At 49.6% G+C, this 27855-nt stretch overlaps 1 protein-coding gene across 1 annotated transcript in view; it reads right to left on the reverse strand.

Annotated features, from left to right (window-relative positions):
• DISP3 (dispatched RND transporter family member 3) overlaps positions 1-24020 on the reverse strand; it is a 199467-nt gene extending 175447 nt beyond the window's left edge. Inside the window, exons 1-8 of the mRNA XM_061566372.1 lie at positions 22659-24020; positions 19625-19747; positions 17446-17752; positions 16862-17081; positions 13290-13426; positions 12639-12773; positions 6193-6356; positions 1257-1387 (exon numbers count right to left, since the gene is read on the reverse strand). Coding sequence (XP_061422356.1) covers positions 1257-1387; positions 6193-6356; positions 12639-12773; positions 13290-13426; positions 16862-17081; positions 17446-17752; positions 19625-19747; positions 22659-23750 — 2309 coding nt within the window. The 5' untranslated portion in view covers positions 23751-24020. The remainder of the gene's footprint in view (positions 1-1256; positions 1388-6192; positions 6357-12638; positions 12774-13289; positions 13427-16861; positions 17082-17445; positions 17753-19624; positions 19748-22658) is intronic.
• Positions 24021-27855: the final 3835 nt, after the last annotated feature.

The following is a 27855-nucleotide window of genomic DNA, read 5'->3' on the forward strand; positions in this document are numbered from 1 at the left end:
TGGGGCTACCTGAGTAGTGGGTGGGGCTACCTATGTAGTGGGTGGGGCTACCTGAGTAGTGGGTGGGGCTACCTGAGTAGTGGGTGGGGCTACCTGAGTAGTGGGTGGGGCTACCTATGTAGTGGGTGGGGCTACCTGAGTAGTGGGTGGGGCTACCTATGTAGTGGGTGGGGCTACCTGAGTAGTGGGTGGGGCTACCTATGTAGTGGGTGGGGCTACCTGAGTAGTGGGTGGGGCTACCTATGTAGTGGGTGGGGCTCCTGCCTAGTGGGTGGGGCTACCTATGTAGTGGGTGGGGCTACCTGAGTAGTGGGTGGGGCTACCTATGTAGTGGGTGGGGCTACCTGAGTAGTGGGTGGGGCTACCTAAGTAGTGGGTGGGGCCACCTGACTAGTGGGTGGGGCTACCTGAGTAGTGGGTGGGGCTACCTGAGTAGTGGGTGGGGCTACCTATGTAGTGGGTGGGGCTACCTGAGTAGTGGGTGGGGCTACCTATGTAGTGGGTGGGGCTCCTGCCTAGTGGGTGGGGCTACCTATGTAGTGGGTGGGGCTACCTGAGTAGTGGGTGGGGCTACCTGAGTAGTGGGTGGGGCTACCTGAGTAGTGAGTGGGGCTACCTGAGTAGTGAGTGGGGCTACCTGAGTAGTGGGTGGGGCTACCTGAGTAGTGGGTGGGGCTACCTATGTAGTGGGTGGGGCTACCTGAGTAGTGGGTGGGGCTACCTGAGTAGTGGGTGGGGCTACTTGAGTAGTGGGTGGGGCTACCTATGTAGTGGGTGGGGCTCCTGACTAGTGGGTGGGGCTACCTATGTAGTGGGTGGGGCTCCTGCCTAGTGGGTGGGGCTACCTATGTAGTGGGTGGGGCTACCTGAGTAGTGGGTGGGGCTACCTGAAAAGTGGGTGGGGCACCTGCCTAGTGGGTGGGGCTACCTGAGTAGTGGGTGGGGCTCCTGCCTAGTGGGTGGGGCTATTTGACTAGTGGGTGGGGCTACCTGAGCAGTAGGCTGGACTGGCAGTGGAGTAGGGAGGGCATATGAGCAGAAGGTGTAATCCAAAATCAGTGAATAGGGTTAACTTGTTGTGTGGGCGGGAGCGGGGGGGTTAGTGGATGAGTGGGTGTGTGGCTGTAAGAGTGGACGGGGCTAGATGAGGGAGCAGCTGGCACCTCGCCCAGCTGAGCTGCCCAGAGGTTTGGTAGCTTCACTTCGATCTGAGACAGTCACACGCACGGATTCGCCACGACGACCGCTCTTCTCACCTGGGAGGATCGGCCCCGTGCGAGTGGCGATCCCAGAGGCTCAGCGCGGCGGGCATCATAATCGCGGCAAGCAGCCAGCACACCGCCACGAGCAGCGCCATGAAGAGCCCAAAGTCACGCACAGCCGGGATCTGAGGTGGCGTGGGGTGGGACGGGACACAACAGCGACCGGCGTTCGAATGGCAAAGACAAAACATGAAGATCACCCCTCCCCCACCCACACTCACAGATGGTGGGCGGGCGGGCAAGCGGAACTCACAGAGACGCACAAAGACCAGTCACCGAGCATGCGTGGCCACCTCTGTTTCCCCCATTGCTGGTTATGGTATTCCTACTCCGCAGGCAGGTTGGTTCAAGAAGCTACTACAACCGGATCACACTGAATTCGTCTGATTTCGTCAGATCTCGGAATCTAGCCCGGGTGGGTGAGCCTATTTTTATTTTACTTTTATTAATTTTAATTTTTTACCTACGTGACTTTACCGAAAAAAACAAAGAATATGGGTGAGCCTAGTTGGTATTGGATGGGGGTCTGCTTGAGATGAAACGGTGTTGTTAGGCTCGCTTAGCCAGCAAGGTGGCCAGCACAGCAATGGGTTGAATCCACCTGTGTGGTGATTTGCATGTCACCCCCTCTTTAGGCATGGTTTTCTCCCGGTACGCCAGGCTACCCACAGAAGCCAAGCCCTCACGAATGAAATTTGACCGAAATCCCACTTCGAGGGCCAGAGCTATCCTGGGTAAATTAGCGGTGTAATTATTAATGGGGGTGGTTCACAGCCTTGCCGATTAGCTGCAGAGGTTCACGGGTTCGAATCTTTGGCGACTACCCCGATTAATATTCTGCGGGTGTATTAACCATCAAAATACACGCCCTTTGCTTTACAGTGGCATCATTCGCAAGCGTAAGCCATTGTGTGCCAGAGTCACGGTCCAAATTTGATCAAATTAACCCACAAATAACTCAATTGGGCAACACACAGAGCATACATTAACCCACCCCTCTCTGGCCTTCGCACCTTCTTGATTCACAGGTGACGACATCACATTTATCCCTCTATTTAAGAATAAAACAGGAGGATTTCTCCAAAAATCTGGCTGTCGCTTGATGATGCTCGCTGTAATTACCGGTGTAACGTTGTACTCGATCTAGATTTGAAGTTTTCGTGACTGCAGGGATTCATATTCTTTGGGTCATTCGGTAAAGTTACGTAGATAGAACAATAAAATAATAAAAATGATAATAAAGTGAAAATAAAGTGAATATTCACTTTATTTTCATAAAGTGAATATTCACTTTATTTTCATTTTTATTATTTTATCTACGTGACTTTACCGAAAGACCCAAAGAATATGTTATGGTTTTACTCTCCAACACAATGGTGTACGAGTAACGAATTTGCACGTTTTGTTTACGTGACAAACTTTCCTAATTGTCTGTGTCGGGTGGTGGCGGGTTTAACGACACATTTATATATTTACGCGATCTAACCCAAAAAAACACTCTTAATGGACACATAGCAACCTTCGCTCCGACCACAAAAAAAACTTGGCAGGACCCACCCTGATGCTCTCCTGGGTAAACAAGCGGAATCATAATAATTGTTATTGATGTGTGCACAATGGTCAGGGTAGATTCAGGGCCACCAGAAAATGAAACGCAGCCGGCAAATTACGCTGTTAATGCATCCGCTCCGCAGATACAGCACATGACAAACATAGACAAAGATTCCCCGTATAGCCTTAACAGACTTTTGGGGCAAGTTCTGTTAGGGAGCACATATGAAGGCCGACACGGCACACGATGGAGTGGGTGGATAGCATCAAGCCGGCCACCTTTGCCTACCTAGTAGCGATGTTTACACACTGCATCAGGTATTCATTTGAGGCTGAGTCGACCCTAGGGGAGGCCCAGGACCGGCTCAAACAATCGTTACTGGTGTTGATGGCCGTGAACGGGAATCGAACTTGGCTCTGTCAGTTTAACACGTAGGCTTTCGCAACCAATATTATTCATAATATAGGTTTTTGGGTTAGATCGCTTTATTTATAAATGTGTCGTAACCCTCCACCACCCGACACGGCCAAACAGTACAAAATGTGTCACGTTTTTTCAAAGGACAAAATAATTGACTTCTTTAGCCCACCGGTGTGTTGAAGAGAGAATCAACAGCATTTTAGAATTTGCGTAGTACGACGTTTCGCTGATAATTACAATCAGCTTCATCGGGCAGGAATGGTGAAGCTCTCCTGTTGCTCCCGGTCTTAAATAGAGCAGCAGCAGGGTGACGTCATCATTTAATTCAATTTGGTGCAGTGATTCGAGGCAAAGAGAGGGAGGGTATTGTAATTATATAGATTGGTAATCATTCAATTGTTATTCATTGGTATTTGTTTCTCTTATAAGGAATTGTAATTGTATGTATTTAATAATTCGCTTCCAGGCCGCACTTAGCCTGTAGCTGTCAGAACGATTTAAGTTATTTCTGTTTCTCTCAATTTCAATGGATTCTCAGTTTGGAGCACAGCACACTAACCACTGTGCCACCCCTCCCCATGACAAATATCCCCCCCATGACCATGACACACACAAAAAACAACACACAAACACACACACACACCTGTGCGCACACTGCACGGTCCACGAATTTCCACAGAGTGTATTTCGAAAACGGGCACCATTCATGTCACCATGTCATAATGGCGATGATAAAAATGCGGCGGTCATTTGTCCGCGCGACTGCGCGCCTCCAGCACCCACCACGAGGAACGTCACCAGACATCCGGGACGCTGCGGGGAGTTTATTCTCCAATACCGCCACCGCTGTCGTCCCCACTGCGCCGTGTATTGACTTTCTTCCTGACTAATGGCAACGTTCATCTCTCGACGGGTCAAAGTTTTTGCCCACTTATTGCACACGCAAGCAACAAAGCAACAAACGCGCAAGAGCAGCGCGCCGTGTTTTCACTCCGCTTGTTCACCCGGCGTGAACAAGAGACACTCGCGGGGCCACTCCAAATAAAGCACGCACCCACACACCCACACACACGTGCACGCACACACACACACGCGCGCGCACGCACCCACCCACGCACGCACACACACCACACACACCACGCACACACGCCACACACACGCGCGCACGCGCACGCATACACACCACACACACACCACGCACACACGCCACACACACGCGCGCACGCGCACGCACACACACCACACACACACCACGCACACACGCCACACACACGCACGCACGCGCACGCATACACACCACACACACACCACCACGCACGCGCACGCTACACACACGCACGCATACACACCACACACACCACACACACCACGCACACACACGCGCACTCACACGCACGCACACACGCACGCACCCACGCAGCCACACAGACACACGCACCCACACACACACGCCACACAAACGCACGCACACGCACGCAAACACACCACACACACCACACACACACACCCAGACACACCACACACACACCACGCACACACGCGCAAACAAAAAGGATGATTCGCAGATCGCCCCCATATTACACATTTTTTGAGGCTACAATGACCTAAAGGAAGATCCGGTGCAGAAACAAATGCAAAGCTTTTTGTCGTGCGGAGTCTGGAATGGGAATCCTGCGTTACGGGATCGTAAGCTTGTGTGGTGTGTGAACCACTGTACGATCACACAAAGACAATACAGCCCAGATTGACTGTGTCGGGGCAAGTGTCGTTAGTGAGCACCTGTGAAGAAAGCCGGCATGGCGCACAATGGGGTGGGTGGCCAACATCACGCCCGACCGTCTTTGTCTCCCCCGCGCTGATGTTTACACACCGCTCCAGGTACTCATTTGAGACTGAGGCGACCTAACACACGCACATTGCTCGCACACACGAACTCTCAAACACTTTCCTGCCCTCTAACTCACCACCCCTTAACACCGCAGACTCATCCACCCACTCATCCACTCAATCATCCACTCGCCAACGCACTCACCCACACTTTAAACCTCTCACTTTGGGAGATGCTAAGGTTGCCACCTGTCCTGGCTTTCCAAGGATCGTCATCCTTTTGTTGAGGAGATAGCTGTCCTGAGAAATCTGTCAGTCTTCTTGGGAGATTAAAAAGTTCTGTTTTTCATCAGTTGCATAATAACACACTCACCCACCCCACAACTTACACAAGTCACCCACCCACACAAGCACTTGTTAGCACACCTATCTCCTCACCAACCCACCCTTCCTCCCCCCCTCCCTCACCAACCCCCCCCCCCTCACCTACCCACCCATCCCTCACCAACCTCCCCCTTCCCTCACCAAACCCTTCCTCACCCTTCTACCCCCAACTCCTCCCTCACCCCCATTACCAGCCCACTGCTCCCTCACCAATCCCCCCCCCCTCACCAATCCCCCCCCCTCACCCTTCCCCTCACCTACCCACCCCTCCCTCACCAACCTCCCCCTCACCAACCCACCCTCCCCTCACCAATCCCCCCCTCCCCTCACCAAAACACCCTTCTCTCACCTCCCCACCCCTCCCTCACCCTTCTCCCCCCCACTGCTCCCTCACCAACCCCCCCCCTCACCAACCCCCCCTCCCCTCACCCTTCCCCTCCCCTCACCAATCCCCCTCACCAACCCACTGCTCCCTCACCAACCCCCCCTCACTAACCCCCCCTCACCCTTCCCCTCCCCTCACCAACCCCTCCTCACCAACCCCCCTCCCTTCACACCCCCCCCCTCACCAACCCCCCCTCCCCCCCCCTCACCAACCCCCCCTCCCCTTTCCCCCCCCCTCACCAGCCCCACCCTTCCCTCACCAACCCCCCCCTCACCCTCCCCCCTCACCCTCCCCCCCCCTCACCAACCCCCCTCACCCCCCCTCACCAACCCCCCCCCTCACCAGCCCCCCCCCCCCCGCACCTGCGAGAAGCCGTTGGCCGCGTACGACGAGGCGGTGGTGAAGGAGGTGAAGAAGGTGGCGCGCCCGGCCACGCGCACCGCGCGCCCGATGCGCTCGTCCCGGCGGGCGCACGACGCCACCGCCTGCCGGTAGGCGCTCACGAACACGAAGACGTCGTCTACGCCTGGGACACCGTCAACCCGCGGCAGGGGGGGGGGGGAGAGACACGGAGAGAGGGGGAGAGAACGGTGGTGGGGTCAGAGAGGTCAGCTACCCGTCGGAGGCTGTCGGACTGCGAGAAGGGCTGCGTGCAGAACGAGAGAGGGCGAGAGAGGTGGGGGTGTACATAAAGCAAAGTTTAAAAATTTTAGTAATAATTTTTTTTTTACGAAATGATGAACGAAGCAAAGTGTCGAATACACCGAGCATCTTCTTGTTTCCACTGATCGTAAAAAAAAAGAGAGGTGAGGGAGATGAGGGGAGAAGGGGGGGGGGGCATCGTCGCGATTGCAAGGACGTTTCTTGAATCCCGCTGCTGTTTTAAGACAGATGGATAAGGGGCCGTCCATAAATGACGTCACGCACCTGGGGGGGGGGGGGGGGCAGACATTTGTGATGAGGGGGGGGGTGATAAATGTGACGTAACATCAAAATGCGCAACTTTAAATACATAGACAACACGTTCTACTCAATTAAATAGACTTTTTAATAAATGTTTTCTCCTTCAACATCAGGATGCAGCGGCACATTAAATACGCACTACAATGACAATAGGACAATAGTTTAAAGCGATTTGAAGCATGTTTTATTTAGGGGGGGCAGAGCTTTGTGACGTCATGTTTGAGGGGGGGTCTGAGTTTTTGTGACGTCATGTGACAAAGAGAGGGGGGGGTCAAAAATCGTCCAAAATCGCATGACGTCATTTATGGACGGCTCCTTCTACAATTAACAACGGTTCGATTTAGAACGATCTCTGGCTCTATGCGAGGCCACGTTCTCGCTCAAAGTCATCGGTGATCATGGCACCTTCCTTCCATTCAGCTCCATCGGTGCTTACTTAATTTGGAGCTTTCGTGACTGCATGAATTACTCTTTCGGTAAAGTCACGTATAAAGAGAAAATAATAAATTAAATACTAGCATACGACGTTTCGATTGCAACACAAGCAATCATCATCAGGTATAAATGAAATAATAAACACAAATCTAGTATACTTAGAAATGTAATGTGTTGACTGTTATGTTATCCGACTCTCTGTTGTATTACATTACATTTCTAAGTATACTAGATTTGTGTTTCTATTTCATTTATACCCGATGATGATTGCTTGTGTTGCAATCGAAACGTCGTATGCTAGTATTTAATTTATTATTTTCTCTTTATACGCGACTTTACCAAAAGAACCAAAGAGTCCATCGGTGCTGATTACTCACCAGCATGGCGTCAGAAACTCTTCCCACGTCGCATACATTTCTTCACATTGCTTACGTAACTTCACTCGCCGTCATCCCCGAATTCGTGTGCCGACAATTTTCCCAGTCAAAACATTTCAACTTCAGTCTCTTGTTTTCTCATTACATGTCCAAGAAATCAAACGGTGGCTTTCTCAAATTATTCTGATTAATGTTCTTGCTGCGTACCCTGCTGCTCGCCATAGTACATTCATGTTACTCATGCTGCTCTTGCCCATGAAATGTTAAACATTTCTTCTTAAAAAACACATTTCTGTCCCTGCTAGTTTTCTTCATCAAGCCTTTCTAGTTGTCCAACTATCATATTGATGACAGAACAGACATATTTCGATTTAAAGATTTCGTGACTGCAGGGATTCATCATCTTGGTTCTTTCGGTAAAGTCACGTAGAAGGGAAATAATAAAAGAATAATTATTATTTTTATTTTATTATTTCCATTCTACGTGACTTTACCGAAAGAACCAAGAAGAAGAACAGACATATGTAACAATGCAGTATAGTAATTATTCCAATCCATTTCAAATTTTTCGAATATAGCTCCCATTACAAAAAAATACTGTGTACACATTGGGGAGCAGTGGCGCAGTGATTAGCGCACTGTGCTATTAACCGGCAAAGCTAAAGTCGATTCCCCAGCCAAGTCTGTAAACATCAGTGGCCAGCGACATCCGAACCGGTCTTGCCTGGAAACGCGACCCACCCCACCACTCACCGACCCACACTGACCAGCATGGGGAAGCATGGTCAAACAACTCCCGTGACAGACACGTCATGGGCAAGGCCTTCACAAATCAGTGGATTAACAGCAGTCCATAAAAAAATGTACGATAATAACGTTTATTTTTTAAGGCCACCGAGAGAAAAATAAATGTGTTTATCGTTTAGTCGACTGGCCTTCTCCAGGAGTAGTACAACGTGTCTGAGAGAGTTTCCCTCTGCGAACTATAATAATTCCAGAAGGCCAGTCGGCCGAAACGTGGGGAGATATTTGCATTCTCTGGGCGACTGCGGAAACAAATTGCGTGCTTATAGGACTAAGCTGTTGTTCATTGCACAAAGTTTGCCAATGCGGCAACTTGAAATGCTATCCGTTTAAAATGTCAGCAGTTTGCCGAGTGATCCCTGGGCAATGCTGATAGTAGCTGTGGGCACCGTTATTTTGTGCCCTCATTTTTTTTTTGCGCATCCCACGAACGAAAATTATTTATCGAGAAATTTCTCGCAGAGTCCCCGAAGCTCGTTTTCACAAGGGACCTGCGTGATTTATTCCTTAATTAACCTCGTATTCATTAGACACAGAGAAAGATGCTGTAGTTAGACTAGCACAGAGATGGGTCGATAGATGGCAGGTAGACAAATAAGAATGGTACAGTAAATTGAGGGGTTTGGCGATTGGCAGTGGTGCAATATCACAAACAAAAAGTATATTTACATTTGTAATGCAGCACTGTTTACAACAGAAAATACAATAAAATAAACTCCGTATGTCGATGACGATGATTGCCATTTTAGTTACCAACTAGCAACTATTTCTATCTTCTTGGTTCTTTCGGTAAAGTCACGTAGAAGAGAAATAATAATATAATAAAAATAAAATATAATAAAATAATTCTCACGACAGCATCTCCCCGACAGACCTGGTCTTCACCTGAGGATGGCTGCTTGCGTTGTGGCCGAAACGTCGTGAGAATTATTTTATCATGTTTCATTTGTATTATATTATTATTTCCCTTCTACGTGACTTTAACGATAGAACCAAGAAGATGAATCCCTGCAGTCACGAAAGCTTTAAATCGAAATTTTATTAGTGTTATATTTTTATTATTTTATTATGTTTCATTTTTATTATATTATTAATTCCCTTCTACGTGACTCTACCGAAAGAACCAAGAAGATGAATCCCTGCAGTCACGAAAGCTTTAAATCGAAATTTAACTATTTCTATTTTACCAGGTAAGGCCGACTGTGCTATTGGCTTCTATTTCAGAAGCGACCTGGTCACAAACGATAGCTCAACGAAGTGGCTTATCGAGTGTAAATTTATAGCAGCCAAATCATCTAAGTCATCTAAAACGCATGGACCACCCGGGGTTACGACTTGCGTGGGCTTGTCCGCCGGTGCGCCGCAGTACGGATCTCCCGACGTGTTTTCGCGGCCACGCCGCGCTTTCTTCAGCGCGGCGTCCGACGTTTCGCCCCGCGTGGCCGAAGCGTCTTCGGCAACTTGCCGATTCTGAACTCTGCCAGACGGCGTGGCGAGACTTTAAGAGTCAACCCGGAATCGTCATGTGTGACATTGGTCTTCAAGAGTCCGTCGCGCAACGGGGAAAATCTAAGAGCGGTGGTGGTGGAGGGATACTGTTTGTACAGAGCTTGAGATTTCCGCGTAGATAGTGCTCAGCAGCTCGTTTGTATGCATGCATGCTGTACTTCTTTCGCACCGTACGTAGCCAACCGTGCTAACTGGAGGTGCGGGAGCTTCGGTGTCTAGCAGAAGGAAGGAAGCGATAGCGAGGTGTGGCCACATCTATGGCAAAGGCCACGGTGGCCTCATTACAAAACAAAGAGAGCGTACATGAAAAAGAGTAAACAAATGCAAACAAAACGGGGAGAAAATCATGAAACACGACCGTATAATTTAACACGTAGGCTTTCGCGACCAATATCATTCATAATAAAGGTTTTTTTGGGTTAGATCACAATCAGTCCAGCTTTGGGCATTTTTGATGTTGCAATTCTTACAAGTATTTCATTGAACAAAACGATTCAGGTACACACGGAGGGCACGTTTGGGAATTGACACCAGAGCAGACGCGACACGAAGTACAACAAAAGCCGCCAACACCGCCGCACGTCCAAAACTTCAAACGACGACGCCACCGTGAATTAAAACATTTACTTAAAAAAAAGAGATGCTGCTGGTGCTGCTGCTGCTGCTTCCTCGTCGTCTGAATTGCCGATCGTTATCGATCCGTCGTGCAGGTCCGATAAACATACTTTTATGATTTTTGAAAAATTTCTTTACATATTTTTTACTCTCCACAGACGTTGGGGAAAGAGTTTATTGAGCGGCGAGTTGAAAGGGAACGTTGTTACGAAGGGTTACGACAAGTAATTCGTTTTCTCACGTCACTTTTTCGCGGCACTCATTACAACGGGCGTTGCATACTCACGTGACGCGATTGTTGGCACAGAGGCCCGGTCGGTCGTGAAAGAATCTCACCGGCAGTGAAGTTGCTTTTTACGGCAAGGTCTTGTTTAGACTAGAGGTTTAAAAAAATTACTCTGCAATGCTGAAAATACTCAACGATGGTAATGAAAAAAAAATTAATGGTCAATCAAGCCCAATGAATTTGTCCTGAGACTCAGTGACAATTCACCGGATAAGTGATGCACATCCTATTATCATCGACAGTGGTCGTCCTCTGAAGAAAATGACCTCTGCCATGAGAATGTAGAATTTCCACCACTGGCTCATGGCCGCCAAAGGACACCCACCCCAATTGGCTGTTGGAGCAAGGAGACGGTGTGAGTCGACTATTTGTTATTCAAGGTCAAGAGGTCACTGTGGCCAATGCCATGGATGCAACCCCCGCACTTTCGCAATCTCTTCCTTCCATCCTTTTCGTTCTTTTTGGTAGCCGACCTCTGGGTGACCCCATCTCAGAAACCTCTTTTTATTACACGCTATTATTTAACTCACTCTGTCCGTTGTCGTATCCTCAAAAAAAGATTGTAACTCAATTTTTACCCACTTCCCAATGTGCTATCGACTGCAAACTTGGTATACTTATGTCATACTGATGACAAGACTATATTCTATCATAAAAAATCTAAAAATATTTTTTTAAACATTCTTTTACACGCTTTTGATAAACTCACTCTGTCCGTTGTCGTATCCTCAACTCTTGTAACTCAATTTTTACCCACTTCCCAATGTCGTATCGACTGCAAACTTGGTATGCGTATGTCATACTGGTGACAATATTATATTCTATTATTGAAAATAAAAAAATGTGTTTTTTTAAACAATCCTTTTTATATGTTATGTTTCGGCTTGGCTCTAATTGTCCACGCTCAACTCACGTTGGCTGTAAATCACCACGGTCCCTTACTCTATGGCAAGCCTCGGGCCCACTTCCTGGATTCGTGGAGTTCTGCCATTACTCATACGGTACATTTAATTAAATCGTGTTTTAAAAAAAAAGTATTTTAAAATATTACTTATTGTTTTTAGTTTGGTGTACTTCCCCCGCACCGCCAATTGGCACGATTGGCTAAGTATGGTGCAAAAGAAGTTCTACATTCATACATACCTGCCCCGCTCTATACTACACATCTGTCCCACCCATCACAGCATTCCCTATCTGATTACATCCAGTACGACCCATGGAAGCGAATACATCACTACTTCTGAGATCCCTTCAAGGTGACCTCCAGGTCTCACCGGTGACCCCTGGAGTGGTATTTTTCCAGCCGCTCTGCACAAAAGGGGTCATGTGCGTCTCGTGACAATCGAGACCCGAGCTTGCAATGCTCAAAACTGGAGTTTAATGTAGCACCACTTCAACGCGATCAATTATTCGGCGATACCTGCTGTGCTGGCAGTGGTGAATTCAAGCACAACGAAGAACTCGGTCGTCAATAACGCCGCCCTTGAAGGGAAAATAGATGGAATAAGTGACATTTCAGGCAATCGCCCTTCTTCACAGAAAATAAATGGAGTGTGATGGTGTTTTTTTGTTGTTGTTGTGCAATCAGTGACCGGGCTGTTGAACATCAACCCACTAACACTCAAGAACCCTGTAAGTAAAATAAAAAAATAAATTTTTATCGCAGTTGGTGGCCAAAACCGGGATCCAAACCCAGGATCTCTGCGTTCCGACCTCCAATACCCCCCCCCGCCCCGGCCCTCCCCGGCGCCCCCCCCCCCCCCCTCCAGTTTAACCCCCAGGTCGCGAGGCCGCGTCGCCCCGAGTCGCGTCCGCTCACCGATTCCGACGACGACGAAGGCGGCGACGCCGTTGAGGATGCCCAGGTATCGCACGCCGAGCACCACGTGGTGCAGGAAGAGGCACACGAGGCAGCTGAGCACGATGGTCGCGAGGCCGAAAAACGTGAGCAGCACTGCAACACAACGGGGGGGGGGGGGGGGCACAGGAACGATCGCTGTATAAACAAAGCCAGTCAAGTGAGGGGGGCCTTCATTTTGGTTTTTGTTTGGGGAGATGATTCGGGACTGCGCCAATAAATGTGAGCGCGCGCATGCTTGTGCGAGGGTGCGTCACGGCGAGCGGTGGACGCAGTGGTTAGCGCGGTGTGCGACGAATCCAGCGACCCTCTCCCCCGGATCTGATTCCCGGTCACGACCAATAACAGTGGCGTGTATTTGAACGGGTAATAGGCCTCCCACCTAGGTCGACTCAGCCTTAAATGAGTACCTTCTGGCGGTGTGTGAACATCAGGACTGAGGACACAATGGCGGCCGGGCGTGGTGCTGGCCATCGACCCCGTCGAGTGCCGTGCTGACCTTCATAGGTGCTCGCTGACAGCACTTGACCCAAAAGCCTGTTTAAGGCTATACGGGGGAGCTTTGTGTGTGCGCGTGTACACGTGTGTACGCGAGTGTACGTGCGCACTCACGCGAGCCCTGCGTCAGCGCGCACACGAGCAGCGCCACGCAGGCGCCGCTAGCCGCGGCCAGGCGCATGTCTCCCCAGAAGGTGTCGCGCACCTCCTGGTCGAAGAGGTCGTACCCGCCATACAGCACCCGCACCTTCCTGCCACACGCGGCGATGACCGACACACACGGAGGGAGGGGGGGCGGGGAGCTCTCGCTCAGCGTCCCGCAGACCGCTCCGGGGCAAAACGCCACTCTTCGTCGGAGCGTGAAAGGGAACGCGAGGTGAAGATCGCCGGGCCCTGAGCTCATCTCGATCGCGAAGACGAACGCGCGCCGAGCAGCACGCAAAACACACGCGGTCGCGAAAGCCAGCGAGGGACTAATGCGTTTGGATTAATCACTGCCATCGCGATCATCATCATCGGCCAAGAGCTATCCACTGCTGGATGAAGGCGTTGTTCTCGGTCCCTTGCGATGCAATGATCCACCGAGCACCTGCTCACGAGCCAATTTCATTGCTCGATTTCCCCCCCTCGTCTTGGCTGCTGCTCCATCGCTGCTCTCGACCATCGAGCCAACGTCCATTCTTGCGAAGTGTCCAGCAGCCCAAGCCCACTTACTTTGCTCAACAGCTTTTGGCTGGCCATCGAACACGGACGGGTCACTGCATCGCGGCGCTTTCAGATGTGCTTCTGCGACCGTCTGGAACGTTATTACTATCGATATCATGAAACCACTGGAGCTATGCACTGTTAAATCATCTAGATTAAAACGAAATTCGTTATAACTGCTTTTTGTGTTTAGTTTGTCCTTCCCACGCACCTTCGATTAGCATGGTTGACTACGTACGGTGCAAAAGAAGTTCAACATACACACAAAATGATGTCGTTAGCCTGCGTATGTTTTCTGATCCTCTTCTTACTTTCTCTCAATGTAATTCCAAGGATGCACCTTGCAATGCTTCTTTGGGCACTGTTGGTATTTCATTAATGTCCGCGTTTCTGATCCATGTCATTCTGTATCGATTTTTTTTTCTCATGGTCGTAGCGAGCACATCTAGCAGCTGGTATGGCTAAACAGGGGGTGGGTGGAGTGGGTGCATCTGATTTTCCATTGAACAACCACAACCGACTTCGAACTAAGTGGTGCTAGTCAGTGGATCCTCGCTGGAATTTAATAATAAAACAATCATATAATTTTAATGGGTCCGTGGTCCAACCACTGAGCTAGCATCACTGACGTCCGAATGCACGGAATGAAGACCGGGTTCTAGCGTGCAGCGAGTTAATGGTCCAAGTCCTATCAACAAAGACTGCAAAATAAAATAAAAAAACCATTCAAAACATCATATTGAACTTGCTATGTTTCGGTTGACTTGGATAAATTGCAGGTCTGAGAATTTAACATTTCAGTTCCACCGATGTGCAACCACCATTTCCTCCGTAGCACGGCCTGTGAAAAAGTTGCACCACCTAGAGAGTGTGTGGATTAAAAATTAAACGTTACCAGAAGGAGATCTCAGAAGTAATTCTGTGATGTCACCTTCCACGGGCCGTTCTCTAACACGCAAGCCGAACGGACGTGTCTCTACCTCATTCTATGACGTAATTAGTTTCAATTGGGATATATATTTTGGAGAAAAAAAATATTTAATGGGGGGTTGGGAGGGGAAGGATATGAGCTTGCTCCGAGCGCCAACATGTATCCCCACGGTTGTGACCACAGTCAACATTAGCATGCAGTACACATTGTTAAAAAGATGAGTTTAAGTGCGTACATTAGTATGTCAAATACATGCATGCACAAGAGACACGTACGCGACCCGATTGCCGCTCGTCCAAACACTGAAAAGATATTTAAAAGGTCGAAGATAATTATAGTCATCGAAAAGAAAGATACAGACGGGGTTGTCCACTCGCTCCTGCCCTCGAGCAAGCGATCCTAGCTGTAAAACGATGAACGGTCGTGCGTCGACACGCTACTCCCGCTTTGTTAGCGAGAAAAAAATTGACGTGTTCCTCCTCCCCTTTGCCCAGCCAACGTAATGCTGTCTTGCGTTCGAAAGAATTACCATAATTACACTGACCCATTACATATTAATGTGATGCATTCATTCATGTAAATTCCTAAGTATACAACGCCACCAAAGCTGGATTTAAATAAATTCATGACAAAAAAAAAACAATTAAACGCAAGGGGAAAAACAACGTCTTCGCTCACTCAAAACAAATTAATATTAATACCAGACTGTTAATTAATGAATCAATTAGCCGTGCGTTAATTCCATTTAAACAAGGTAGAGGGGAAAAAAAGATTAAACAAGCGTCACCCAAGGCACAAACAAGTATTGCGGCGCGCGAGTTAATCTCCATCGGCGAAAATCCGGAGCAAGTGGTTTGTATTCCTCATTTCCCAGGACAACCCATGAGAAGACTATGGCTTAACTTCCCGCAGGGAGCTGCTCTCTTTCATCGACTGAATCAATGACCAACCCCTCCCGGGGGGCCTTGGCGGATCGTACACATTCCCGAAACTTTCAAACCTCACTGGGAGAGCCCTGCAGGATGAAGAGCAAGCAGGCAAGCGAGAGGAAACCCACGGAACCTGCCACGAGTTTTCGTCGGTGCGGAGCTGTGAGCGTCACGTCTCTTCGTACGCGAGGGTTTTTTCCGGGCACTCCGTTTTTTTTTTTCCTCCCAACTCATTTATGCAACTGGCCTGATTAAAAAAAAGAGTCTTGAGACGTTCATATTATATTCTTGGTTCTTTCGGTAAAGTCACGTAGAAGGGAAATGATAAAATAAGAAAAATATTAAACAATACAATTCTCACGACGTTTCGACTGCAACACAAGCAATCGTCATCAGGTGCTGTGGATTTCACACCTGATGATGATTGCTTGTGTTGCAGTCGAAACGTCGTGAGAATTTTATTGTTTTATATGTGTATTATTTTATTATTTCCCTTCTACGTGACTTTACCGAAAGAACCAAGAAGATGAATCCCTGCAGTTACGAAAGCTTTAAATCACATTCATACTAGTTTTGACAACTGGAAAGTTTATGGGCCAAGATGATAACTACTTGTAAGAGATGGGGGCACTGGGACACAACTTACTCATTGACTGCGCCTTACCCATTTATACTGCTGGGTGGATAGAAGCAGTAGGTTGGAGAGGGGGGGGGGTGGAGGGGGAAATTTAAGAAAACTCAAATTGCTTCAACTGCCGAGTGGAAAAGTAGGCCAATTACCCGCAATAGTGAAAGCTACCTCGAGTGAAAACCCTTCCGCCAGCACTGGCACGAACAAGCAATTGCAGGGCTGCGCCTTTACCACCACAAAATCTTCTGTCGTACGGCAGAATGACCTGCCCGGCTGTCGTGGCCCTTCTGCCATCATTAGCATCGCGCCCATCTGAATATCACGTGACCCACAGCTCTGTTGGCCACATGGCCATTTTGCACACGGTTCGATTCCTGTCACAGCTGGACGATGCATTTTTGCGAAACGAATCACCGCACACACAGATGGCGCAGCGTGCCGTCTGCGGAGAACGGGAGAGCGGGAGATGGGCATCTCGCGGGGCACTCACGAGGACGGCGCGTGGGCGAGCGCGCGGGCGTACGTCGTCACAAAGCGGCGGAAGCGTTCCCTCTGCTCGCGGGGTCGCTCCCCGGCTCGCCCGAAGCCGCGCAGCGGTGCGCCGAAGTGCACCTGGCTGCGCAGCACCGCGCTGCGCAAACGCTCCGGGCCGAAGGTCTCGTCCGCGAACCAGTAGGACTGCGGGTGCGACAGGGCCAGGCGTAGGGAGCCTGTGGGGCGGCAAAGGCAGGAGGAGGGGGCAGTGCGGTGGTGGCATGCGGGAGGCACAGTGTTGGCATCGTGCCATTAGCACGATGCGCTATGTATGGTGCGAAAGAAGTTCAGCATACATACGTAGTGGAGCTGATATGAGGTGCTGGTGGAATACGCACTTTAAAACTGGCTTTTGGTAAGAGTTGACAAATTCTCAGAGTCGAGTCCAGATTTTAGTTAAAAAAAAAGGCATTTCCTACAATAAACGTTGGTCTATCGGTGACAATTCATAAATCTTCCAACAATTAACAACACAATTCAAACCCTCAAATTGGCAGCGGAGGGGGCAACCCAGACTTTAAATGTCACCACAAATCTCACCGTTGATGTCGGCCAGCTGTCTGCCTTGGCCGTCGAACCACACCTTGCCGCCACTTGCCGACGGGAACAGGAAGGTGGAGATGGAGGCAGGCGGGGCGCACGGTGGAGCCGCCGTGGCGGCGGTGGTGCCGGGGCCGAGGAGCGTGTGGCTGCGCCGCTCTGATGATGCGGGAAGTGGGAGGCCGTCGTCGCCGCCACCGCCGCCGCCATCTCGCAGGGCCGGGTCTCTCCGGGTCTCCGGCGGGCGCCAGCAAAAGTCGGAGAAGCCAGGCCAAGAGCGGACGAGGGCCTCCGTGTCGCGCACCACCTGGGTTGGTGGGGGCGGCGGGGGGGGGGGGGCATCGTCGCGCAAATTAGCGATCGTTTCGCGTCCACAATAACCGGCGGCATCGGCAACTCCGTGGGAACTTGAATGGGTTTGCGCTGGGATTCGCGGCTGTGCGCGCGCGCAACGCTCTCTGATGCGTTTGTTAGTTTCGCCACCGTATTATTCAGCATGGCGTCCAACCGCGAGAGATAAATAATTTCACGGATAAAAATTCCAGTGCGATAGAGACGGGGCCCATTTTTTTTTTTGCGTACCTGGCAGGGTTGTCAAATAAAAGGGGCCAGGAAATAACAAATCAAGGCAGCCACCCGTGTCGCGCCAGCGTGATAAACACAGCCACCACCACCCCCGCATCGCAAAAAGAAAATCAGGAGTCAAACAAATTCCATATCACAGCAACAAGACTGGGAGAATTACCATTTTAAGCAGTTTGCTTGTTTGTTAAGTCCTACGGTTCAATTGGTAAACGAATGAAACTGATTTTCAAACAGATTCCTAAACACAAAAATAGATAAGCATATCAATGAGCGGACAAAGTGAATTAATGAAATGGCTAAGATACTCATTTAAAAGATACAGCAACCAATTGAACAGATTATTGATCGGCACAGCGTTTCCTCCCCCTGCTCCCCCCATTTTGCCCGCGATGGAATGAAGGAGAGGAGCTAAATTGCGTTAAATGAACGTGCAAACCTCAGCATGCCAAGTTGCGCAATTGCGTAACAAGGGAATGATGTTTCTACTAACACCGCGTTCTCTACAAGCAAATCGTTCGCAGCCCCCAAGTGAGCTCAATGAAACGAAGGTATGGATTATTCAGTGGCGAGCTGATCGTTTTAAACCGTGAACCGTGGGTGCACAGGTTGCGCAACGGGCAAATGCGTCGTTAAAAGTGCGCACAAAGCGCGCGCGGGCAAGAGGGGGCCGCACTGGGAAAAACACCGTGAGCGTTTACCCGATGGGGTCTTTTTTGTCTTTTTAAACCAGGAAACACCCCGGGCGAGAAAACCCGGCAACACCGCGCTCGGCACCGCCATCTCCTGGCCCATCCCTTTGCATGCCCACCGCCCTACGACGACTCCCCCCGGCAAGCCGCGTTGGCAGGTCACCCGGGTCCTAGCACCAACTGGGGCGCCAAGCCTGCTTTTAGAGCTCCCGAGAATTCCGAATGACGCGATACCTCGGTCGGATCGTAGCAAAGCACCCACACAAGGTAACCGTGCTTATTTCACTTCACAAGGCCTCACCCACCCCAAAAAACTAGACAATGCCCCTTTAGATGCCGCGTAATGAGCGGGTCACGGCGCGCCAATCATCCGACCATATTTATATGTTTTAGCCGCTCGGAGCTAGGCTATAACGAATTACATTTGAAATCCATTATACAACGATTGTATCGCTCGATTATTATTTTTTTGCGCAGCCATCGGTGACCAAGCTGACGCCGTCAAATTCCCCGTCGGGGGGATGTGGCCCGGGTTTAGTCACGGGTGGCTGCAAGCCGGATTCAAGCCCGGGATGCCCCCGGCGCTTATGGCTCACCAGCTCCTGGCTCACCAGCTCCTGGCTCACTGGCTCCTGGCCCAGCCACTCTAGGAGCTATCCTGGCCGACTTCTTACATTGCTGTTCAGACCCTCTTGGAAGAAGTAGGAGTACCCACATTTTATCTCGCCAAACACGACCCTCCCCGCCAATCGGCTAACTGAAAAGCACCCTTTTACACCACTGGGTGGATGGGAGTGGCGGTGATTTAAGAAACTCGTCCAAAGTTTCAATCGCCGCGCCGGGAGATCGATGCTGTTATCTCCGAATTGCCAACCGTCTTGATCACGTGACATCGGTAATGATACCTGCAGCCGCTCCTCGGTTAGCATGTTCGCCTCCTGGCCCAAGCTGTTGCCGATGGCAACGAACACCAGCTCCATCCTCCATGTCGGTTGGGCCTGCAGCTGTCCAGATCTGCCCCCTGCATCCTGTAACCATGGAGACGTCACAGTGGATGGATAGGACAGGTTAATAATATAGAGGTCGCCTTTATTAAAATTCAAGTCCCAGGAGGAAACATGGGAGGTAAGTATTGTATGTATGCATGTAGAACTTCTTTCGCACTGTACGTAGCCAACCATGCTAATAGGAGGTGGGGGGGGGGGGGGAAGGACAGCAAAAATAAAATTAGTTTTCAATCTAGATTTGAAAGTGCATTGCTCCAGTGGCTTCCTAACATCGGAAGGAAGAGCGTTCCAGACGGCCGCAAAAGCGCATCTGAACAGCGTGGGATGCAGTGACTGCCTTTGTTCGATGGCCAGCCAAAAGCCGCTGCTGCGAGGAAGACTGGAGTTCGAGTGACAGTTTATGCTGTTTCATGTTGTAGGCGAGAGCTGGAGATATGATGACTGCTGTGCCGGGTGGAGCTCGTGTGCAGGACGGAGGAGGGTTTGGTGAAGGACACATTCCGCAATGGGCATTGGAGTGGTCGCCGCAAATCTGGTGGCCAAGGGGAAGAGAAGACCTAAAGGTGCCGATGGCAGGAGACCGATAGGGAAGATACTTGGAGGGTCACACGGCTAACGGAGCAGCAGCTCAGGGGTCTGGCGAAGGGTCGAGGGTGCGGGCGAGGAGTGGTGGCGTCAAACGGCCATGAAGACAATTTGATCTTAGAAAAGAAAAAAAAATGCATCTCATTAGCAAGGAAGAAAATGTGGACCATGTGTCGTCTTACACCATTGTCAGGCTCACACGGTTGTTTCAGTGTCAGGTCATGTACATGCGATAACCGATAAGATAGTTCTTTGTGCGTTGTCGTCATCGTTGTTGTTGTTATGATCGTTACGCTTTGCCACAATGTTGGCGAGATGTCATCCGTGGAGGAGAGATCCTAATCGCAATGCAATTTTCCAATTTCTGGTCAGAATTTCAGAATTAGCTGCGCGCAATTGAGGCTACGTGCCACCAATCTCGGCTCACCCTCCCCTACAACCACTGCCCCCCCCGACCCCCCCCCCTTTCAGCCCACAGCCCCCAGCTCCCCGATCTCCCCCCACCAGCCCATCACTCCCACAAGGGACAAATTTAATTATTCGTGGCAATTTCTCAACGCCAATTTGGCCACGAGACCAACACCGCAATGGCTCTGTCTTCAGGGATGAAGCCATGAGGTCCTTTACAAGTCACGGGTTGGCAGATGGGACCTCCCCCCTATAAAAGGACGCTCCGTTTATTAGATTCAGCCCGCACAGAACATTAACGCAAACGCATTGTGAGCGGCGTGATGAGAATCGTAACGGATAACGGGGCTTATTTTGGCATCGCTCACCCACGGTGGGTAAGAAAATAATCGCAGCCATTAACTCACGCCATTGGTTGTCTACGGGAGCAAATGTAGGCCAATTAATGTGAGGCGCGATATTCCCATAATCATCGCACCCTCGCGCATAGTCACAACATCAATTAGCAACCGACACCGGCGCAAAGTGCCTCACGTTCCTGTTGCGTTGGGCGTTATGTTCCCTTTCGTAATTATTTATTCCGACCGTCATGCTATCGGTTCCCAAGTCACGAGAAGAAGGAATTCCCAATCGGGCCTCTGCAGCTAATCGTGCACCGCCTTGTGTAAAGAGAACGGCCCCCGAAGATGATGTCACAAAACTATTAACGATTTAACTATTTTTTAAATCCTTTATATTAAGTTCGCTTGCTTGCTTGCGTGCTTGCGTGCTTGCTTGCTTGCTTACGACCGTGCAAATCTTTCGGTCGTTTTTTAACCCACTTCCCGTGATCCAATCGAGCTGACATTTTCCACACAGACTCGTTGTGCGTGGCAATTAATTTTCGTGAAAAAATTGTTTCCAAAATTTTACACTGTTTAGGGAATTTTTTTAAAATATTTAATTACCAATTGCTTAATGCTGGCAGACAATCATCTGACCCATAGGTGGCAGCCATCTCAAGCCAGAAGACGAGAGGACTCTAGCCGCCACGCATATAAAGGATTTAAAGTGAAAAACTTTGTTTTTACGGGTTAATTTTTTTTATTTTACTAAGTAAGGCCCACTGAGCTATAGCACTCTTTCAGAAGCGACCTGGCTACAAATGACAACTCAACGAACTGGCTTATCACGTGGAAATGTATAGCAGCCAAATATTCTAAACGCACGTCGATTCTAAATGTGGAAGGAAAAACCGGAGGACCCGGAGAAAAATCCGCACGGCCACGGGGAGAACATGCAAACTCCAAGTATACAGGAGGCGTCAGGGTTGGGATCGAACCCATGACATCCTGTACACCAGGCGAGGAAGTAAACATCTTGCCACCATGCTGCCCCTAAATCTCACTTTGTCATCTTCAACACAGGCCTCTTTTCCCACACTTGGGGTACATCTTGTATGCGTCCTGCAAAGGTTTTCTCTGCGTGTCAATCAAACCAAATTTTAAGACAACTATTATTAAAGACCTGCTTGGAGAGGCCTTGCTTATGGTGGAATAATGTTCATCGTCCCGCGCAGATAAATCAAAAACCTACTTGCTGTACCTCCTCCCTACTCTCACCTCGATAGCCATCAGGGTAGGTGTCTCTTCTCTCCACAATTCCACAAAGCCACAACCAAAATCCACATTCATAGGCACGCGTTATCTCCACCGCAGCCGGCAAAAACAATTACTCGAGCGCTACACTCCTGCCGTGATGTGTACGGTCACGCTGCACAGCTCCCTCCGATGCGTTCACGATCAAGATGAATAAAAGGACGAAGCTCCCCCAGCACGCGGAGTGAAACGTCAAAAACATTTCGCGCACAACAACGTGCCGCACAACACAGAAGACACGTCGCAGGGCAATTATTTCGGACGTCTCTCTAATTCGCACTCAAAACCGGGGCAACTCTCACCTGTTTAGCTGGCAGATTTCGCCTGGCCATCAGCTTTCGGGTTCCCTTCCGTACCAACCACCGATCGCCCCGGGCAACGGTCCAATTCCCTCGGAGTGGCCGCCGTTCCCTGGCGGCCACCGTCACCAAACACTGGCGCGGCGCAATCACGTCAAAGATGTGCACACTCGTCTTGGCATCCCTGAAGACGAGCTTATTGCCACCACCAACGCCGCCGCCCTTTCTGCTTGCACTGCTGCAGTGGGCGATGTTCCTTTCGTTGACTCTGCGGATAAGCGACGAGACATCATCGTCGAGAGCAGGAGCCGGACGCAGCCCGAAGACTCGTTGGCCGGAGAAGCCCTCGTCGACATCGGGCCGCGAATTTCGCGAGGCTGCGTTGCCGGTGAACGACGTGGAGCGTCGTCCGCGGGAGGAGCCAGACGGAACGACGGCCTCCAGGAGCTGTGTGCGCAGGGCGGAGGCGAGCGCGTCGAAGCGGCGCAGGGCGATCTGGTCGCGCGGCTCGAAGGCGCCATACGACAGGTCCAGGTCGAGCGGCGGCGACAGCGAGAACATCGCGGCGGCCAGAGCCAGCGGGACGCCCACGCCCAGAGCCAGCGCGCACGCCGACACGCGGGGCGATGCGTAAGCGCGTCCCACGCGCAACGACCAACCCGTCTCCCTCGCCGCAGACACCGCGGCATCACCGGGGTCGCGCCCGTCGCGGCTCTTCGCCCCGAACCGGAGTTCCCGATCTCCGTCGTCCTCGTCGCCGTCGTCGCCGACTTGGGAGCCTCGGCTTCCGTCAGCAGCGGAGCCAGTTCCGTTCTTGTGTCCGCCACGCGCCGGGTGCTCGTCCGCACGCTCGAACCTCTCGCTTCCCGCTCTGCTGCAGTTTGGCGTCCGTTCAATGCTATCGAGTCTGGCTCTGTCTGCGTTTTTGTCTCCTCGACCCATGTCTCTACTCGTGCGTATCTCCGTCTCTCCGTCTCTGCCCACGTCTCTGTCTCCACCACAGCCCCCTCTGGTGTCTGCGTCTCTCTGCGTGTCCGCAGCGGTGTTGTCTTTGCACTCACGACGCTCAGCGGTGACACCAAGGGGGTCGGCCATTGTGAGTCCACTATTCAGAGCTCGAGTTGGGGGTGCGTGCAGCGCGCTTCCACTGCTGCTGACGGGGCTCGAAATCAAAACCCGTCCCAGTGTGTCCCTTGTTTTTTCACCTCTGTAAATATTAAGCACAAAAAAACAGAGATAAGCATCGTTATGTCATTGGCACGTTGCGCTTTGGAAAAGAAAAACACAGCAAGCAATTCAGTCGATTATTTATCTTTCTTCTCATGAACAAACCTTTGGCACCGTTATTATTCCTTTAATCAAAATAGTCTTAAATCTACATTGAAAACTTATTTCTTTAGAAATGCATTTTGTATTTAGTTTGTTGTCCTTCCCCCGCACCTCCGATTACCACGGTTGGCTACGTACGGTGCATAAAAACATACATACGAGGTGTTAATGTGAGTGCCAATGTCAACAAATCGTTTCGGGTTATTGCTATTGCGATATTTGCTCAGAGCTGCCGACGTAATGCTCGGACAAAAATAAAAATACATTCGGCAAAGAGTGGTGGAACACAGTCTCGGGGGGTGGTGGGGGGGGGTGTGTGGGGGCTGGGGGGGGGTCAAAGGTCATATCATGTGCACACAGCCAACCCCTTGGCTTATCCCAAGAAGAATTCAGGGACACATCAGTGACATGAGTCTCCTGTCCTGACCTCGGCGCTTGCACTCCCAGCGGAGATGTTGACGCCAAGGAGGCAAGATAATAAACTCAATCAAAATTTTCAAAATCCCGACTATCCTTTCAATAATAATTGCTTTTCTCGGTAAGTGGATCGCTTTGCTTCTTATCTGTTCTGACCAAGCGTTACTTGGGCTTATATTAGTTTTATTGGATTTTTTCTTTTGGAATTTCTCACTTCTCCCGATGGGAAAAGGTGGGGGGGGGGGGAGAAATTTCGCCTGAAAATCTCTGATAACATTCGTGTTGCTGTTGGGGTTTTTATGCCAACCGCAATAGGATCTCAAAAATCACACTTTCCAGCCTGGTGACCACAGAGCCCGAATTTTCTGAAGCGCCTATTCAAACGCCGCAAAAAATGCGTCCAAATACGAAGGTGGAAAATGAACTTGGCCTGTTCTTTTAACTCGGATGCTTGCTATGATTTCAAAACCCCCGTAAAAAATATTTTTATGCGCTTACATATTAACCTACCTTTCGTGAGAAAAATATCAAAAGCGGAAACAAAATATATCATAAAAAGATATTGCATTTTTCGCCCCTAACGGAATGAAGCTGCAATGACTCCTATATCATAAACTCAAACAACTTCGTTTTGAATGAAAATTATTAAAAAGGCTCAGTGACACTTTACCTCAACACACAGCAATGTGACATCATCACGTAAGCTCTCGCAACCAATATGCCAATTCATAATTGGTTTCTTTGTATTCATAATTGGTTTTTCTTTTGTCACATCGGGGAGGTATAATGATATTTTTTTTAAACAATAACCGTCCACCACCGAACAGAGCCAATCAAATCAAGCTGTTACATCCTGGACAATGGATTTGGTTTTGTCAGCAAACCGGGAATATGTTGAGAGGCAATGCAAGATTTAGACAATTTTAGACAACAATGCAATAACGCCGGAGCTGTCACGGCATGCAGAGTGCGAGAATTGATAATGTGAACATTAGACTTTGACAATCTCCCGAGTTATGTTAATAATAGTGAGGAAAACATCTGTGAAAAATAAATAAACCAAAAAAATCATGTCCTTGCAATTTCACCATCACCAAAAATCATCACCACCATTCTGTAATTTGCGTGTTCTTTGGATTACAAGATGCACTTTGTTCTCTTGATATTTAAAGCAAAGTTGGGGGTGCATCTTACATTAAAATCCGCATGCAAAACGGCAAAAGTTAGTTTACAAGTTTTATGGTCATTGACAACCAGCCACCCATCAATCAAGACCTCAATGTACCCACTGCCACTTCAAATTCTGGTCCCCCTTCTAGGATCGCGCTGCAGCTGTGGACACCATCCTAGAACCTCACCCAGATCCGGAAGAACGACCGATGCTGACGGACAGGATGAAACAACGCGGCGACCAGAATAAACACCTTATTCGAAACCCAAACATCATCGCACACATCCCCGGCTTTGACATTCCTCCTCCTCGAAGACACTGGACGCAATAACAATCAACCGCAACAGAATATCTCTGCAGACCGATGTGCACATGCCCACCATACAACCCAAATTACGCACAATATAGTGATCCATTGTACTCTTAGGTTTTTTCGGTAAAGTCACGTAGGTAAAAATAAATAATAAAAATAATAGAACTAATAATAGAAATAAGTAATTTATTATAAATAATTAAAATATAAATACTAATAGAAATAAGTGATTTATTATTTTAATTCTATTATTATTTCTATTATTTTTATTATTTACTTTTACCTACGTGACTTTACCGAAAAAACCTAAGAGTATGAATTCTTGCAGTCACGAAAGCTTCAAATATAGAATTAATCCATTGTAATCTGCCCTCCTTCAACGGAGGAACAGCAAAACTTCACCAACTCTCTTGAAACATTCTCGAGACCAGCATTCCTCGACGTTAGCGTTCGGCTCCTGGACGCACATTGCCATACGCAAGAATAAAATATGAGGCTCGTGTGCGTGACAACATTCGTATAATCACGCCACTGACACCGGTCACAAGTTTGGGGTGCGTCTTAGTTTGCATGTCTGGTTATTCAGAGAATACGGTAACACACTGCCGCCCTTCTCATATAACAAGGACACTGCTGACTTCACTTGCCTTTAATTTTCGCCTCGACATTCACTCTCCCAAGCACTTTATCCACTCGTGATGACCATTAAAAGCTTAAGTCTATCCACAGCGTGCCATTACTGGTAAAAAAAAAAATCAAATCCCATTAATTGTTTAATGGCAACCATGACCAGAAGGCAAGACACATTATTATAATTAATATAATTTTACGGTTGTTGTAACAGCTCGTGCCGTGGGTCTACCGGACAGCACGGCTGCAAACCTGCCCACACCACACCGCCGACACGTAACGGCGTGTGGCATTTTCTGAGAACCACCATCAATAATTTCGGGTGCCACGGTTGAGAGGGGGTGCGGCAGGGGGGGGGGGAGGCAAAGAAGGAAATTGTGGAGCGTGCACAGCTGCGATCGGGTCGCCCACGTGCGTTGCTGGCTTGCGCTTTTACCGACCTAAGAAGAAGGACAACATTAGATGACAGGTCCCTGCCCTGCCTCTGCATTGTACTGCCCCCTTGACTTTCCCTGCCCTGCCCGCCCATTAAATTCAGTTCGGTTCCTGAAGAAGCTCCCAGCATGTGCAGCTAAACGTCGGACACAGGCGCCCAGCAACAGGCAAGTGCGGTTGCACCCGAGTCAAGAGCCGCATGGCTCACAGGGTTATAGCTAATAAATGAAACTAAATCTGAAACAACCCAAAAGAGGACATCGGAGAGCCACGCACCACAGCCGTGAATACCTACGCAGCACAATACCAATGGCCTTCTGCATATAGCATCATGTTGTTTGTGTTCTATTAAGGCACGACAAGAGAAACCGTGACATCGATATTAATGTCATTTAGTGGCAGTGCGATGCGACAACGATGGAGTAACAATGATGCGGAGGTCACGTAATTGCGGTGGAATGCTAGAGGGCCCCCCCCCCACTTAAACAGACCCGAGCGAAAGTGAGACCAACGTCTTGTTACAAGCCTTCGACGATCACTAATGCCAAGCGACAGCGTAGGAAGGTCGCACAACCTCATTTCCGTGAACGCACATCGACTGTTACACCCCCCTCCCTCCCCCCACAACGCACACGCGTGCCAAAGCCAGCCCGGCGACAAACGTGTTTCACTTCGCCATCATCATCAGCCAATGTCGATCCACTGCTGGATGAAGGGCGGCCCCAACCCACCACCCACATCTCTCGTGACCCTGCGATGGAACGATTCATCACCAAGCTCGTGACCCACAGTAATGAAATGATCATCATAATAATCTCCAAACACGCGTTCTTACAATAGCACAGCGTAATCCCTGAAAGTTCCATTACGTGAAGTTAAAGATTATTCAATATGGGGCCGTCCAT

Source organism: Lethenteron reissneri, chromosome 36 (assembly GCF_015708825.2).
Source record: "Lethenteron reissneri isolate LAM-NWPU_2019-01 chromosome 36, ASM1570882v1, whole genome shotgun sequence".
NCBI classification, from domain to species: Eukaryota; Metazoa; Chordata; class Hyperoartia; order Petromyzontiformes; family Petromyzontidae; genus Lethenteron; species Lethenteron reissneri.